The sequence below is a fragment of the Sceloporus occidentalis genome, unplaced genomic scaffold (assembly GCF_023333645.1).
Source record: "Sceloporus occidentalis isolate IW3139 unplaced genomic scaffold, rSceOcc1.0.p SCAF_1, whole genome shotgun sequence".
Lineage (NCBI taxonomy): Eukaryota > Metazoa > Chordata > Lepidosauria > Squamata > Phrynosomatidae > Sceloporus > Sceloporus occidentalis.
In genome coordinates this window covers 206863727-206880407 of record NW_028316981.1, presented here as the reverse complement: position 1 = coordinate 206880407, position 16681 = coordinate 206863727, and the positions used below count along the sequence as shown (strand labels likewise).

At 41.0% G+C, this 16681-nt stretch overlaps 1 protein-coding gene across 1 annotated transcript in view; it reads right to left on the bottom strand.

The window, feature by feature from the left end:
* Positions 1 to 16681, bottom strand: part of LOC149323270 (neuronal acetylcholine receptor subunit alpha-7-like) — a 159087-nt gene that overhangs the window by 26453 nt on the left and 115953 nt on the right. The window contains exon 8 of the mRNA XM_089488673.1: positions 15491 to 15577. Within this exon, the coding sequence (XP_089344799.1) occupies positions 15491 to 15577 (87 nt within the window). The remainder of the gene's footprint in view (positions 1 to 15490; positions 15578 to 16681) is intronic.

The window sequence follows — 16681 nt, the reverse complement described above, 5'->3', positions numbered from 1 at the left end:
TATTGACTTTCCCCATCTTAGCTGATCACAGAAACCATTTCTTACAGAACTTATACACTTAGGACCTTATCACACTAGAGGAATCCCACTCAGAAATGAAATTTAAAGTAGATTTAAAGTAGGAAAAAACCCACAAATGCGGGAGGTTTTTCATAAGACGTTTCTGCAAAACAGAAATAATCCGAAAATAAAGCGGACGTAAAAGGGACAAAAATGACACCTTTTTACTTTTAGGTTCTGAATTTTTTTCTACTTCTAAACTCCCATTTTTGAGTAGGTTTTATCTAGTGTAATAAGATCCTTAGAGAAGAAATTGTCAATGTTATAGCAAATATGATAAATATTTGAAAATCTTCAGGTTTGCAGCTAAATGGTATGCTTTTTTCCTTCTGTAAGGTCCAAAACACACTGCAGAAATAATCCAGTTTGAGACCGCTTTAACTGTCCTGGCTCAGTGCTAGGGAATCTTGGGAATTGTAGTTTGTTGTGGCACCACAGTTGTCTCTGACAGTGAAGGCAAAATGTCTCACAAAACTACAGTTCCCAGAATTCCCTAGTACAGTAGTTAAAGCAGCCTCAAACTGGATTTTTTCTGAAGTGTGTTTTGGACCTTAGAATCCAGCCCCCTCTCTTCATCATTAAGTGATGCTCATATTATTCTGATACCTAAACCTGGTAGGATTCATGCTCGCTGTGCTAACTACTGCCCTATATCCTTATTTAATGTTAATATCAAAATATTGATAGCTATTTTAGCTAATACACTACAAAATCTAAATCCTTACCAAGTGGGATTTATCTAAAGCAGGAAGGGAGCTGATAATATTCAATTGGTTTTAGGCTTGATTGTTTTAAACCTGGATAGAACTGATTAGCCAGCCATTATTTCTTTGAATGCTGAGAACACTTTTGATAAAATTGACTGCCTATTTATTTTCTACAGTATTTGCTAATTCTGGGTTTCTTAAAATATTTTTGAAATGGTCAAAAATTTGTATTTGGCACCAAGGGCACAGATTATGACTATTTTCCCCCTCAGCCTTTATTACATTGAAATAAGGATGTCCGTTGTCTCCTTTATTATACAATTTGTGCTTGGAAAACATAGCTTATTGCATTAGACAAAATTCTAGGATCAATGGATTTGAACATGTTGGTTTAGAATTTAAAAATGATCTTTTTGCAAACGATCTTTTGTGGTTCATTTCAAAGTCCCAGCAGTTGATCCCTGTTTTGATGAAGTTGATTAATAATTTTGGTAAAATATCAGTATATTCAATTAACTGATCCAAGTCAGAAATACTGCCAATTGGAGACAAGACAGGCTTTAGCATATTTAAAGCAGGACAGTTTAGATACTGTCCAAATTCTACTACTTATTTGGGTACAATAAGGAGCCCGGAGAAACCCAGCTTGCATATGGGCTGTGTACTCTCTGGCGATGGGGAAATACAATAAAACCCACCTTAAAGTTACATCCTGTGTCTATCATGGAAGCAAAGCCAATGCGATAAACTCCTATGTCTTACACAGCAGAAACTGCTCTTTTCGGTATATTGGTCACTACAGCTCTTCAGCAAAAGCCTTTCTAAATCAGCAAATTGTTGGAGATGTAATACTGCTAATGCTTCTTTAATGCATATGTTTTGGAGTTCTTCCATAGTAGCTACATTTTGGGAGGAAATAATCACATTAGTAAATTTGGTTTTGGAAAGTTCCTTGATATTCAGGGATGTGCATGTTCTTTACTTGTTTCTTGGAAATTAACAAATGGCAAATGGAAGTGGATTTTCCATGCCCTTTGACTGTTTAAAGATTAATATTTCATTACTGGAAATATATATATGTTTGGATATATTTTATATTGTGATGGCTTTTAGCTTTTAACAATAAATTTCTATTCTATTCTATTCTATTCTATTTTCCTGCTTTTGTTTTACTTAAACATTATTGTAAATAAGAAAAGATAAGGGGGGGGGGGAATATTTTAACGCTTCCAACAATCACTACCACCCGGAAATAGCAGCGTATGTGGTGTGTGGGTAAAACCTATTTCCTTCATATGCTACTGCTACTATGATTTTTTTAACATGACAAAGTGGTTTAAAAGGTTATGGTCTCCCTCGTCTGACACACTCCCTCCTATCACCTCAGCCCAGCTCATTCTTCTGCATGTGTAGACCTGCCCCTAATGTTTCAAAAGTAATTGATACCCTGTTGGGACACATCTGCAATGAGGAGGTCTTATTATTTGGCACAATGAGAGGCATATGGTTTGGTGTTGAAATCTTGCCACGACGGGGGAAAGAATGCCAGCCAAATTACCTTTGGGATGTCCTCCAAATGCATTATTCTGTGAAAAGAGTTCAGCAGTTTGAGTGAATATCTGGCAATTACAGCCCTAAATGGAAAGTAAATTCTGTTTCTCTGTGCACTCTTTGAAAGTTAAATGGTTTGGTACATAGACTGCACATTGCAAATGCTCAGAAAGCAAATGCCAGCACACACAGAGGCATAAATGCAATTGTTATTCCCATGTAAAGTACAATCAACAAGAACTTAGTAAATCAACACTTATATAAATTCCACTGATTTGTTGGGTCTACTCTAGTTGAGAGAGCCAGTGTGGTGTAGAAGTTTGAGTGTTATATTATGACTCTGGAGACCAGGATTTGATTTCCAGTTCAGCCAAGAAATCCATTAGGTGACCCTGGGCACATTGAATGCTCTCAGCCTCAGGGAATGGCCATGGCAAACCCTCTCTGAACAAATCTTGCCAAGAAAACCCCGTGATAGATGCCTTAGAGGCGCCATAAGTTGGAAATGACTTGAAGGCATACAACAACTCCTCTAGTCAAGGATTAGAAACTGCATTTAGGTCAGTAGCTTCTTCCACAACTGGTGTCTATGTGAAAAGGCAAGTCTTAAGCATGACCCTCCAGACTATGGATCTGAGTAAACTACTAAATGGTTGTTATTACAGTATTGGCTGTTATTTTTAAATAATAATTTGCAAAGACTATAGTTTAGAGGCAGAATTTGCAAACAGAAAATCCCAATTGAAATCCCCAGCATTATTGTTGGGATGGCTTTAAAAAGACACCTAGTGAGGTTCCTGAAACCCCAGTCAGTGTTGACGATACTGGTCCAGTGGCCTCAGTAGAAGGCAGTTTCCTTCTGCAGTTTCAGAAACAGCTTCAGTCTAAATCAAATATATGTTTTTCTGTGCATCATGTAACATACAACTTTGCTTTAGATAGAATTCTTGCAAGAATGTTCACTTAATATATTTTTGTATGCTGTTTCTTCCTTAACACACAAATGTTGGCATGTGTTAGTGAGTGAAAAAATGTGAAGCAAAATTCAGAACAGTGTGTATTTCAAAGTATAACCGCATCTCCATTTGCAGTTTTCGTTTAAAAACTAAGAGCTAAGTACATCCGCACTGAAATGTGAACTGAATGTATCTTTCTTCCATCAGGATCCCATAAACTAGCTTGCAGTGAGTTTGGCTTTTGTAGCAGCATCATGTGTGGAACCTGGAACTTCTGCATAGGTAGGAAGAGAGGGCATACATGGTCACCCTGATTTCTAGCCACTACCATTGGTGGTGGCTGGGGTCCCCAATGTCAGTGGAAAGATGGATCCATTCTGGGTTCTAATACAAATTTTAAAGGAGCTATCAAGGATGGTGAAGATATTTCAGAGATAGGGCTCAGCACCTTGAATTTGTTGTTACTGTTGCATGCCTTCAAGTTGTGTCCCACTTATGGTGACGCTAAGGCAAAACTATCATTTCTTGGCAAAATATTTTCAAAAGAGGTTTCACATTGCTTTCCTCTGGGGCTGAGAGTATGTGACTTGCCCAGGTCTCCCAATGGGTTTCTGTGGCCAAGCAGGGATTTGAACCCTATTCCAACATTCAAACCATTACACCACACTGGCTCCCAACACCTTGGACAACTCTTTTAAATTTAGGCTAAAAGCCAGAGGAAATCCTGCACATTGACATGGGAGCAAGGAGCCACCACTGAGAACCATCACAGATTGCCAAAGGGATGCTGACATACAAATCACCCTAGCATTCTATTTATTGGATGGACTGCAAAAAAGATGGTAGAAAGAAGCAAATATACGGTTTTTAAAAAATATTACTCCAAAATAAACCTGGGCTCCGTTCTTTTGCCTTCCTGGCTCCATTCTAACTGAATTGGCAAAACCTGAGTTTGGGTTGCACCACTTCAGACTGCTGGAAGGTGTCATGACTGAATACTCATCTACACAAAACCAAAGCAAAATATAGTTTTTAAAAAATCTTCTACAAAGGAAATTAGGTGTCAAGGAGAAGGGTTCTTGCCTAGCCTGCGGACTGAAATAAAATGACACAAAAATTCAATGGACTAACAGAAAAGGAGAGATTTGCCCAACTTAACACCTCTCCCACTGAAACAGAGGAGATTATCGCACTGCGTTCTGAGAACGTTCCTATCATCACGTGATGAGAACTTTCCTGGAACAGATATTACTGCATTAGTAAACTAGAACGTGATCAGACCGTGATCAGAACTGCATTTTACCGCACAGCGATTCCTGAAACCGTTCCGAGAACATATTCCACCAAGGCCGCCTCCGTCTCCTGATTGGCTGAAAGAATGACAGGCAGGGAGGCAGGAAAGCAAGCAGGCGAGCGACTGCAGTGAGGGAAGGGGGGTGTGTGAGAGAGAGAGGGGGGAAAGGAGGAGGGAGGGAAGGGAGGGAAGAAGGAGGGATCGGGAGGAAGGCAGGGAGAAAGAGAAATGGGGATGCAAGTTACATCCCAAACCTTCTTTGCAAGGCTGGGAAGAAGGAGGAGCTCCATGCAGGTCTCTTCAAGCCGAAGAAAAGCAAGTTGCCAGGGAGGGGACTGGGCCAAGGGCAGAGCCCCGGCAGCCATAGCAGCTCTTTAAACCGGTTAGAAAAGAAGAGTCCTCTGCTGTCATCCCAATTCCCCATTTTGGCTGCTTGTCAGCCTTTTGCCTCCTGTGTGTGTGCGCATGTAATGTGTGCCTTCATAGAATCATAGAAACATAGAGTTGGAAGAGACCACAAGGGCCATCCAGTCCAACCCCATTCTGCCATGCAGGAAATCACAATCAAAGCATCCCCAACAGATGGCCATCCAGCCTCTGCTTAAAGACCTCCAAGGAAGGAGACTCCACTACACTCTGAGGAAAGAGTGTGTTCCACTGTCGAACAACCCTTACTCTCAGGAAGTTCCTCCTAATATTGAAGTGGGATCTCTTTTCCTGGAGCTTGCATCCATTGCTCCGGGTCCTAGTCTCTGGAGCAGCAGAAAACAAGCTTGCTCCCTCATCAATGTGACATCCCTTCAAATATTTAAACAGGGCTATCATATCACCTCTTAATCTTCTCTTCTCCAGGCTAAACATCCCCAGCTCCCTAAGTCGTTCCTTGTAGGGCATGGTTTCCAGACCTTTCACCATTTTAGTCGCCCTCCTTTGGACACGCTCCTTTTTGAATTGTGGTGCCCAGAACTGGACACAATATTCCAGGTGGGGCCTGTGAGCTTCCCTCCCCGCTTTAATTCTTGTCTGGCTCTTTGCTATGGAATTCTGGGAGTTGTTTGCTTGCTTTTGTGTGTTGCTCCAAACAGAGGAGCTTTTGTGGGTTCCTTCCTGGAGGGAAGGAGGAGAAGGTCCTGGGCATTCCTGCCATCCTTGCCTCCTGCAGGCTGCCAGCACAGGAGCCCCGCTGGACATGACACTAGAGGCCCCCCGCAGAAGCAGCCAGACCCTCTCCCTCTTGATCTCTGCTCTGGCCCCCCTGTTTCCCTCTCTCTTTCTCTCTCTTTCCCTTCTTTCCTCTTCTCTCACTTGTCCCAACTTTCCTCCCTTCCCTCCCTCCTTCTTTCCCCCCTCACACACACACAGCTTCCCTCACTGCAGTCGCTCGCCTGCCTGCCTCCCTCCCTGCCTGTCATTCTTTCAGCCAATCAGGAGACGGAGGAATGCGAGAACGGATTTGAGAACACATAAGAATACCGCACACACCTCTGTTGGAACGTTCTCATCCCGTTCCAGCTCTCTGGGAACACATTCATATCTGTACCCTCCTGGAACACATTTGGAACGCATTTAAGCGTTCTGAGAACCCGATTGGAACACATACTGTGCGGTATACTCAAATGCGTTCCGTTCTCATCACGTGATGAGAACGGTCTCAGAACGCAGTGCGATAAACTCCCGAGTCAAAACAATAAAGCAAAAGGGAAATTTATAGGGAGAGAGACATTAGTGGTGGCGGCGGCGGCTGCAGCAGAACAATGATGGTGCGTTGAAGACAGCAAAAGCAGGGGACATGTCATGCTTTTCCTGCCTCTAGCCAGTACCACTCAAAGCACATATTTTCTCTTGTAAACACTATACATATGACTCTAGAAATCAGCCAAGGCACAGGTCTCTTAATTCCCTCAAGTAGTTTTTGTACTCGTGGAGGGTCACACTGCAAGAAATTATACAAAATGGTTATTGTGGGACAGATATTTTTTGTGTTCTCAGTCACTTTATGATGATCATGGGAGACACTAAGGAAACATGCATATGCATGTGATAAGCCTTATACATATTCCCTGTTTTGGCTTAGAAATGTTTCAAGTGTAGCACTCAGAAAAGTAATAAGCAGCCCAAGGGGCTACTGGGTGCTTTGTGTAGAGGAAATAGCACATGGGGGGGGGGACATACTCCTAGCACCATCATCCTAATTGTATTCACCACTATCACCCCATGGCAACCATGAAACATTAGCAAGAGAAGAAGAAACTGGAAGTCTGAGGATGAGTTGTTTGATATCACTTGTAATTTCATACATAAATGCAGGTCAAAAAGAAGAAACGTTCCAGAGGAGTAGCAATGTTAGTCTATTACCGCAAAACCTGCTGAGTCTTGTGGAATTGTGAAGTCGATGGCTTTCATGGCTGGCATCCATAGTTTTTTGTGGGTTTTTTGGGTTATGTGGCCATGTTCTAGAAGGGTTTCTTCCTGATGTTTCGCCAGCATCTGTGGTTGGCATCGAAGATGCCAGCCACAGATGCTGGTGAAACGTCAGGAAGAAACTCTTCTACAACATGGCCACATAGCCCAAAAAACCCACAAAAAATCTTGTGGAATTAATAGATTTATTGTAACACAATAAAGCCAGTAGATCTCAATGTGCCATAACATTCTTTTGCTGTTTTAATCAATACAAACAGTATCACTACCACACTCCACCTTAAGACAAACAGGAACAGAGCTCAGCTAAAATTTATTTCTTTTGGTTCTGACATTTGAGGCAGTGCCACTGAACATTTCTCTTTTGTGATGATGATTAATGGCAAAACATTTACCACTCATGCATATTTCTGTTCCTTATTCTTATTCTCAACTGATTTCACTTGCCCTTGCAGCTTACATTTATTATAAAATATTATGACATCACCCTCTTCAGTAGCTGATTTCTGAATTTCTGGGATCACCCTCATGAGCCAGGAAAGAGAAAGAAGCAGAGGCCAAGTTAGAAATGTTCCCAAACAAAGAGTGGTCAGCAGAAAAAGTAGCTCTTTGTAGGATGTTAGAAAGGTGAAAATTGACACAAAAGGATTTTCAGGAAACATTTATATCTCACTGACATATTTATTTGGGCCCCAAATTCAGATCCAAGAAATATTTGGCAGAGTTTACAGAGAGATGGGACCAGTACTTTTGGCTCCTTAGCTGGCCAAATGGTGCTGGCCAGAGTCATCCAATGTCTCTCTTTCTCTATCTTTGTGTTGCCTTTATGCAAAATAATTCCACCAATCCTAATGGGACACAGCCTACAGAGGAGTGACTATTTGTGGAAAATACTAAAAGTGCTACACCACTGGTTAGCTCCACTTTGCAATGAACTTCCTGAATAAGTCAATCTTAAGCAACTGTGGGGGTTGCCATAGACAGATTTTCTCATTGGCTCCACTGCCTATAACATGAAAACAAAACATCTCTTATGAAGTCTCATTCTCACCTTGGTCTTGCTTCATGAAGACATACTGGTTTTGGAGCTTTTATTACCATACCTTTCTTCAATAGTGCAATGAGGGTTTTTTGTGCCACTGCTGGTCCCCGTGTGCTCTTTTCCTCATTTCCCCCTTAACCCCACCTTCCTGTCCTATGCCCTACGCAGCATTCCCTCCTCTTTTAAAAGGTTAATTAGTATTTGTAATGTAATTGCAGAGTTACAGGAATGTGATTTAGTAAGGAGGAGGATGACAGAAAGTGAAAAAGAGTGGAGAGAAAACAGGCTCCTTGGGAACAGTGAGAGGGAGGAGGAGAGGAGAAAAGAAGAGACTGACACCAGTGCAAAGTTTCTCGATATTGGGACTTCTGTGAACTATCTCTGTCATTTCTGCGAAGTAATGGGGTGGCAGCACAATTGGTTGCTTATTATCAGGTTTTCCCTTCAGTGAAAAGATGCTCTTTAACAATGCTTCAAAGGCACAGCAGCAGTGGATCAGAGGCAATGTTGTGTGATAGGTGCTGACAAAGACGCTATTCACTTGATAAAATTGTGGTTTAAGGCCCACAGGTGATAAGGTCAATTATCCAGTGGTTCCTAGAGAATGATAGACTAGACCCAAAGACCTCATGGAAGAATTTTCTATATATTTTATGGCCCTTACACATTAATATGAGAGCCAGTGTGGCACAGTGTGACTCTGGAGATCAGGATCCTTGCTTGGCCATGGAAACCAACTGAACAAGTCACATACTTGCAGCCCTTGAAAACCCCGTGACAGATTTACCTTAGGGTCACCAAAAGTCGGAAATAACTTGAAGGCACATAACAACAAACATGTTAGTATACATCATATACTTTCATGCACCTTGTTGGGGGATGGCACATTTGTACCATACTTGGAATAGGAAGAAACTCTCTAAGGCACAAACTGTGAATTGAACTGTATGTTCATAAGCTGACATTGTACAAAAACAGGCTGCCAGTTCTCTCTCTTCCACACACATAATGAAAGTGACCCTGGAAAGCTGCCCTGGAATTTTCTTCCACTGAGGGTAAGGAATGTAGAAAAATATTACAGAAATTAGGTATTCAGAAAGCAAACCTCTGGCAGGCTGCCTCCACTGTTGCGTAAGCTGAGTCCAAGGGTTACTGCAAGGGCTATGCTCCATTGTCAGCCACTGAGAGGAGCAGAGTTCCTCTCATTTGATCACAGATGGCTGGGGTTGGCTGTGGCCAAGCCATTGTCATTGAAACACTATTCTGGAATCAAATGTGACCGTTAATGAAGGGTCTTTTAAATATACATGCAGCCAGCCCTGTGGTTTTTTTCCTTGTGCAGATTGCACTTGAAACTGCAGTAGCTGTAGCAGCCATAGTTTTAGCCAATGCCCTTTCTCTTGGTGTATCTGTTAATGGCGTTGAATGCCTTCAAGTCATTTCTGACTTATGACAGCCCTAAGGCTTTCTTGACAGGGTTTGTTCCATTGCCTTCCTCTGAAGCTGAAACGGCGCAATGTGCCCAAGGTCACCCAGTGGGTTTCCATGGCTGAGCAGGAATTCAAACCCTGGTCTCCCAGTGTCCTAGTCCAACGCTCAAACTACTACACCAGGCAGGCTCTCTGCATATCTGTTAGAAGTTCCTTTTTCCTTCTAAAAAAAGGAGGTTTCACATGATGTGAGTTTTTTAAAGAGACTGATCTGTAGAGTTTCAAGCTCGCTCTTGATCGCTTTGGTGCATGCTGGTGAAGTTCAAAGGATTTACCTCAAAAATAATTTGGTATGCTTTCCCTTGTACTCCCTCCATCCTATTGGGTTCAGTTTTCTCCAGAAGTATGCCATATTCATTTAATTATTGAAAACTTTTAATGCTGCTATTTTTGAGCTAAAGGAGACTATCACTAAAGAAGCATTTAAAAAATAACAAACACCCTCAACATTTAGGCTTAAAGCAACCAACTCACAACAGCAAACTGTTTTAATAAAACTACCCAGCACAGTAGATCCTGGTAACCAAAATGCCATTGGGAATGTTCTGCCACCCTTCCCAGAAAAAGACAATGAAGCAGAAAAGTTTCCACAACAGCAGCAAGGAATCCTCGCTTGTGCTGATTATGTCCTTTCCAAGTCAGCAAAGATATCCCAAACAGGGCGAGAATTGGCAAGGGAGCTTGTGCTGATGATATTGATGTTATTTGGGTCTGAGGCCTCAAAGGACTTTAAAGTTAAGCAGTGTATTGGCTTTTAGATGCTCCAAAAAGCAGTCTCTATATTAGGAGGAGAAAGGCACTCACCACTCAGAATACTCTTTCCTCTCTCACATAACTTGCAGCAAACATTCATATTTTTACGCGTATATTGAAGACACGTTTATTTATGCAACCCTTCCTGGTGTTGTTTATCCAGCCATGCTTTTTATTCTTGGGGATATGTAAATACAGTATATATTCATTTTATATGTTTCCATATTTAAATTTTATGACATAAATATATTCTTTTTAATGTGTTTTTGTTTTAATATATTTATAAACTTGTTTTATATGCTCATATATGCTTGTATATTTATGCTTTAATGGCTTGAATCAAGTGGTTTGAAATCTACAGATGTCAGTGGACTACAAATACTCAGAAAGAAATGGCCAACTATATTTTAAATCAATCTGGCAAGCCAAAATCAAAAGTTAAAAAAACAGCACATTGGCCCATACTGCATCAATATTTCTTTCACAAGTGTGCAGTTAAAAACAGAAAAGAGCCCTATTACAATGTTTGATCTGCAGTAGAGAAGGCATAAGAACATAAGGAGGGTCATGCTGGATGAGATCAAAAGCTCATCTGGTCCAGCATTCTGTTCACTCAGTGCCCAACTGGTTGCTTAAGGGAATCCTATAAGCAGGACTTGAGCTGAACAGCACCCTCCCTTTTACATTCCCTAGCACACAATATAAATATAGATGCATCTCCTTCCCAGTGGCTTCTTCACATTCTTGCTGCTTAGCAATTCTCACACCTGTCTGACCAACTCACATCTAGCTTATTATAGGTTTCACAATTGCCAGAAGTAGAATACATGCAGAAGAAGAACCTGTACTCTTCACATAAAGAAACGTTGCCAGCTTCAGCTCATAACTAACCAGTAGACTGCCCAGATTCCTGCTGGGCAGTGACAAATGTGTAACTACAGTTATATACACAGGACCATTATGTATTCATGGTCTCTACGAAATCCCTAGTTTAGGGTATACATAGCAAATGTAAAAGTCTCCCGATCCTCACTTTCCAGGCAGCAGCCACTTTAGTCAATGGAGGTCTTTTCTTTTGTTGATTGGAAAGCAGCTGGATGACAGTCCAACTTCACCTTATTGCATGACCAAATCTCTGGCACGAAGGGGAATTGAGATGGGGCCCAGCTTCTGCCCGTTACACAAGAGGTGGGGTGGGAATGTCATTTAGCTATGTCCTGATCAACAGAGGAATGGACAGCACTGACTGCTGTGGATACTGCCTGGTAAGTGGGCACTGGAGGGATCGGGATGGGATTCATAACTCTCCAACAGGATTCCAGCCACTGCTTTCTTTTTCCCCCATGGACCTACATGAAACTGATCAGTCAGACTGATGATCCACCTTGCTAGTCCTGGCTAGTCTTATCAGTAACAACTTTGAGGTCCTCAGGCACAGATCTTTCCTTGCACTAATCTCTAAGTTCTACTAACTCCAAGACAGGCAACTTCAGAGGGCCTAAGAGGGAACTTTACCAACCACTGGAGCTATATTCCCTCCCCATCACTTCCACCAAAATTAGAAATGGCTGGAAGCCCACTTCCAGTTTCATAATCGCTTATTTTTCACTGATCTTTTAATAAAACAAATGGCTTAGGGGTTGTGCACAATGGCCAATAAAAGAGTTATACTTCTTGGAGCACAATTCTCCCGATTTCAACCAAAAGCATTTTATGCAAGGCAACATGACCACGAAACGGGAGCATCACATGCAGCCCAACAGCCACATTTCCCTGCTCTAACTAAGGCAAATTAGAGTGTCAGTAATTAAATCGGGAGGTCTTCAAATGCTTTACCCCCATCATGGAAAGCCTGTTACAGGTGTAACAGAGGAGGTAGGATTATTTCCCAGCCCCACCAAAAGATCTCTCAGAGTATCTTTGAGCTCTCTGCCTGCCTGTTTCCTGTGGAGAGTATCCTAGGTGTAGTCTTTTTATCCTGCTGTGGCATTTGAGCAAGAAAAACGAAATCTTGCAAGCAGACAAAAGGAACAACATGCCTTTGACCTAGATGGATACTTTACAAAATGCATTTCAAAGAATTCGATATGCTCTAATTATTTAGGTTTTACATGAAAATATTGCAAAAGTGTTAATGAGGATTTTTAGATATATTTTGTCTAGAGAATCTCAAACTCTGGGTTGTGGAGGCCCCCCCCCTTTTTTTTTAAAGGATGCTTTATGTGTGACTAATCTAAATTTGTGGAACACTTGATTAGAAGTTGGTTGCCTTATAGTAAACATATAAATCTTTTCAGTATTGTCTTACTGAATTAATTTTGATAAAGACTTGTTCATCACAAATTCCCTGAGTTCTTCCATACAACCTACTTTTTAAAAAGCATATTTCTTTGAAATCCTCACGTGCTTTTCTCCTTTTTCTTGGATGGTTAGTTTTGAATAAATCCTACAGGGCTATCGCAATTACAGTACTTCGCCTTCCCACTTCTCTGTTTTATTTGTTTCATCGGTTCTGTGAAAAACAGTCCCAATGGATTTTGAATTGCTTTAGGAATAAAGAAAAGCTTCAAAACCAAAAGTGAAAATACTTTGGAAATTTTTACAGGTATAGGATTAGAATTGTTTTCTTTATCTTTCTGTCTGAGAGAGCTGTAGTAGAAGGTTTAATAGAGGGGGATTGTTTTCAGGCATATAGCTATACCATGATGGTAAAACAGCCATATGCCACCAGCGCTAACTTATCAAACAGCCTCTGAAGCCCCCCACCTTCCCTTCTTCATGGGAAGTGAGCAGGGCTACAGAAGCATCTGGCTACATCCCTGTAGCCAGACACAAAAGGATTATAGCAGTACTGAATCCCCCCAAAGGATGACACATGTGGCCCATTTCATACCCAGCTATGTGTAGATGATTCTGCAATCCTGTCTGCTTCTCACAAAGCAGAAAATAGCCCTAAGAGGAACTTCAGAGATGGTTCAACAACTGGGGCGGGGGGGGGGGGGGACTATAGCGATATAGTCAAATATTTCTCAGATGCCAGTTGCTCTCTACCAGACACTAAATGAGTATGGATTAGGGGCTACAGTGGTGGAAAGATGAGTCCTGGAGGCGATGAGAGGGGAAACGTATTGTAGACAAAGTTCCTTTATGGAACTTTACAATATGTCTCTTGATGGAGGATCACAGCCACTAAGGAACTTTTCTAAAATCCTCTCCAGTTGCATCAGCCCATGGTGTCATACAGCGCTGAGTTACAAAACTACTGTGTGTAAGGAAATGCGGAATTAACAGTTGGGAACATTGGGAGACTTATGATTATCTCAGGAGTATGTGAGTGGGATTTGTTTTTAAAATACTGTTATTACTTTAAGGACGAGAAAGATTAAGCTCAGACCTTTTCTAATTTTGAAAAATTAAAAAGTAATAACTGTTCTATGTAATAAAAAAAGTTATCATTGAAAACTTATTAATGGCAGCAAAAGTTGTTGCAAAACACAGGAAATTTCATGGGCTGTTATTAAACACTATAGAATGGTTTAGGAAAACATTTTCAGCGGGCGCAAAAGGCACGTTATCTGCACCTTTTAAATAGAAATGTAATAAACTTTGCAGAGATGAGTCCTTTTAAAATACATATACATAACAGTCCAAGCCGTTGTATTCTTCATTACCATGTATGGATGTGAGAGGTGGACAGTGAAGAAAGCTGATGGGCAGAAAATTAATTCACTTGAGATGTGGTGCTGGAAAAGAGTGCTGAGGAAACTGTGGACAGCCAAAAAGACAAACAATTGGATCCTAGAACAAATCAACCCTGAAATCTCTCTGGAAACCGAGAAGACTAAATTGAGGATGTCATACTTCGGCAACATCATGAAAAGGCATGACTCATTAGAAATGACAATGATGTTGGGGAAGGTGGAGGGCAGTAGAAAGAGAGAAAGATCGCATGCCAGATGGATAGAGTCAATTGGGGAGACCATGGGCCTGAGCCTACAGGACCTGAGCAGAAAGATAGAGGATAGGGGGACTTAGAGATCTCTCAATCATAGGGTCACCATGAGCTGAGGTCGACTCAAAGGCAGCTAACAACAAACATAACAGAATGATTACTAAACATTCTCAGTTAATGGGTCATCTGTTCTCTCTTTAGTGATGATGATAGCACAGCCAAGCAATCTGTGTAGTGAGCCCCAGCAATGAAAGCTTCATCTGAATAAACAGCACCAAGTCATGTGGAGCACTATCACTCATATGTGAGTAATGCTTCTTCCCATCCATTGCTCTCCAGAAGTCATGAAAACTGTAACTACTTTTCTGGCAACTGTGGCATCACAAGTCGCTAGAAAATTCATCACTGTCAGCATCATATGAAGGCTGCTGTCAAACTCAGAGGATACATGGATGCCTGAAAGGAATGATAGATTACACCACTCTCCCTGATAGTTAAAAAGTCTGGCCTTTGGACTCTTTGAGCTCTGGTTCCATCATGCTACAAGTTTTCCTTTGGCCTAATATTCTCACGTGGTCCTAATTTTTATTAATCTCTAACCAGGGGTGACCAATGGATCTGTTATTACGGGGGCTGCAATTCCACTGATGATTTTACAGAAGTTATTCCCACAGCTGCTCCAGATTTTGTGGGAGCTATCCATGCACTTGACCGTATTCCTGACAAACTTTAGGAACAAGGAAAACTCAGGTGCAATAACAATTTGGTGTGGGAGGAGGTCTTGTAACACAAAGTAGATTTACCCACCATCTTGTAAAACTAAGTAGATTTATCCACCATCACCATCATGTTTTGCTTTCTATGGCTCATCTATAATTGTGTCACTCATTTTATAGCCCACTGATCCCCTGGAATATCCATCTTCTTTCCCACTTCCCATTTCCAGTTTCTCTCAGTTTCTTACAGCAATTATTTTCCTTCACAAACACAAAGGAGACTTGTTATTTACAGGCTAGTTCCAAGAAAAGACTTGAGGTTTAGATTGCAATATGAAGAAAACTATTTTTTAAAAGAAAAATTCTTCCCTCTACCCACCATCACTCCTGCTTATGAACATGATCTAAACAAAGTTATGCATTTTAACTCTGATTCATTTCAACAGATTAGTCTTACATATACTTAACCTGAGTCTAATGAAATCAAGGACACTTAAAAGTGCTACATTTTGCCAGATGGTGAGAAAATGGTGCCTCCATCAACATACCTATTAAGGGAACAGAATCCGAAGTGGCAGGCATTATCTCTGCTACAAGCAACATGAAAACCGTCAGGGAGAGGAGGACCGTAATGCCTGCAAAAGAATTGAGAAGGTGACAAAAGGTGAGCCAGGTAATGAATTCTTGAATGCTTTCCATTTTAAATATCACGAATGATGACTATTCCATTTATTAGGTATGCAATTAAATGTTACATACCCATTTTCAGGGTTCATTTTAGAAACCATCACTGGTTCAAGGATTAAGAGGAATGAACACTACATAGCCCAAATCGGAGCTGCTCCACACATTATGTAAAATATTTTGACAGTCTCCAAATAGTTGCAGAGCCTCCAGCCTCTATTGTCTGCATGCCAACATTCTCCTAAGTTTTGAAAAGGTGACACTGACATAAGGAAGAGGCACAGAGTGAACATTTCCCACTATACAGAAGAAGTTGGGCTGCCATTGTGTCCAGCTTTTCAGGTAACACAGGAAGAAGTCTTGAAGAGGTAAAACTGCTATGAAGATAGTAAAATTCTAAAGGAACCACTATAGAAAGTGGGGGAGGGTGTCATATATTGGAACATTCCCTCACATCTCTTAAGTAACATATTTGTGAGACATTTAAGCTCAGCCTTTATCTCTGATGTGATAGTTGCACATACAGTGTGTGTGTGTGTATGTATGAGTCCCCCACCCACATATTCAAGAATTTTAATCTTTCCTCCTTCAGCTAAAGTGAAACAATCTAGAATTCTACGGTCCAGATTTCTGCCACCTCATTCTTTGTTAATGTGTATATTGGCTTTAGATTTTCAGCTCTTTTGTGTGTGTGTGTGTGTGTGTGTGTGTGTGTGCCTTCAAATCACCTACTGAATCATGGGTGCTCCCATGAGTTTAATAATAATAATAATAATAATAATAATAATAATAATTAGTGATAACATGCTTTTCATCAAAAGCCATAACATCAGACATACTGAATGGAAAATAAAACAACAAAACACAACACTATAATATACTAAAAACAAAATCTTCATCACCCCATAAGTTGCTCCCCATCACACACCCCTTAGGCCAAGTGCTGCTAACAGCAACCTTCCCCTTTTACAGATGGAGAGGAGAAGTTAGATCCCTGGTTCTCCATGGTTAATTCGGTGACTTTACACAGTTTTGCCCTTTAATTATCTCTTAGT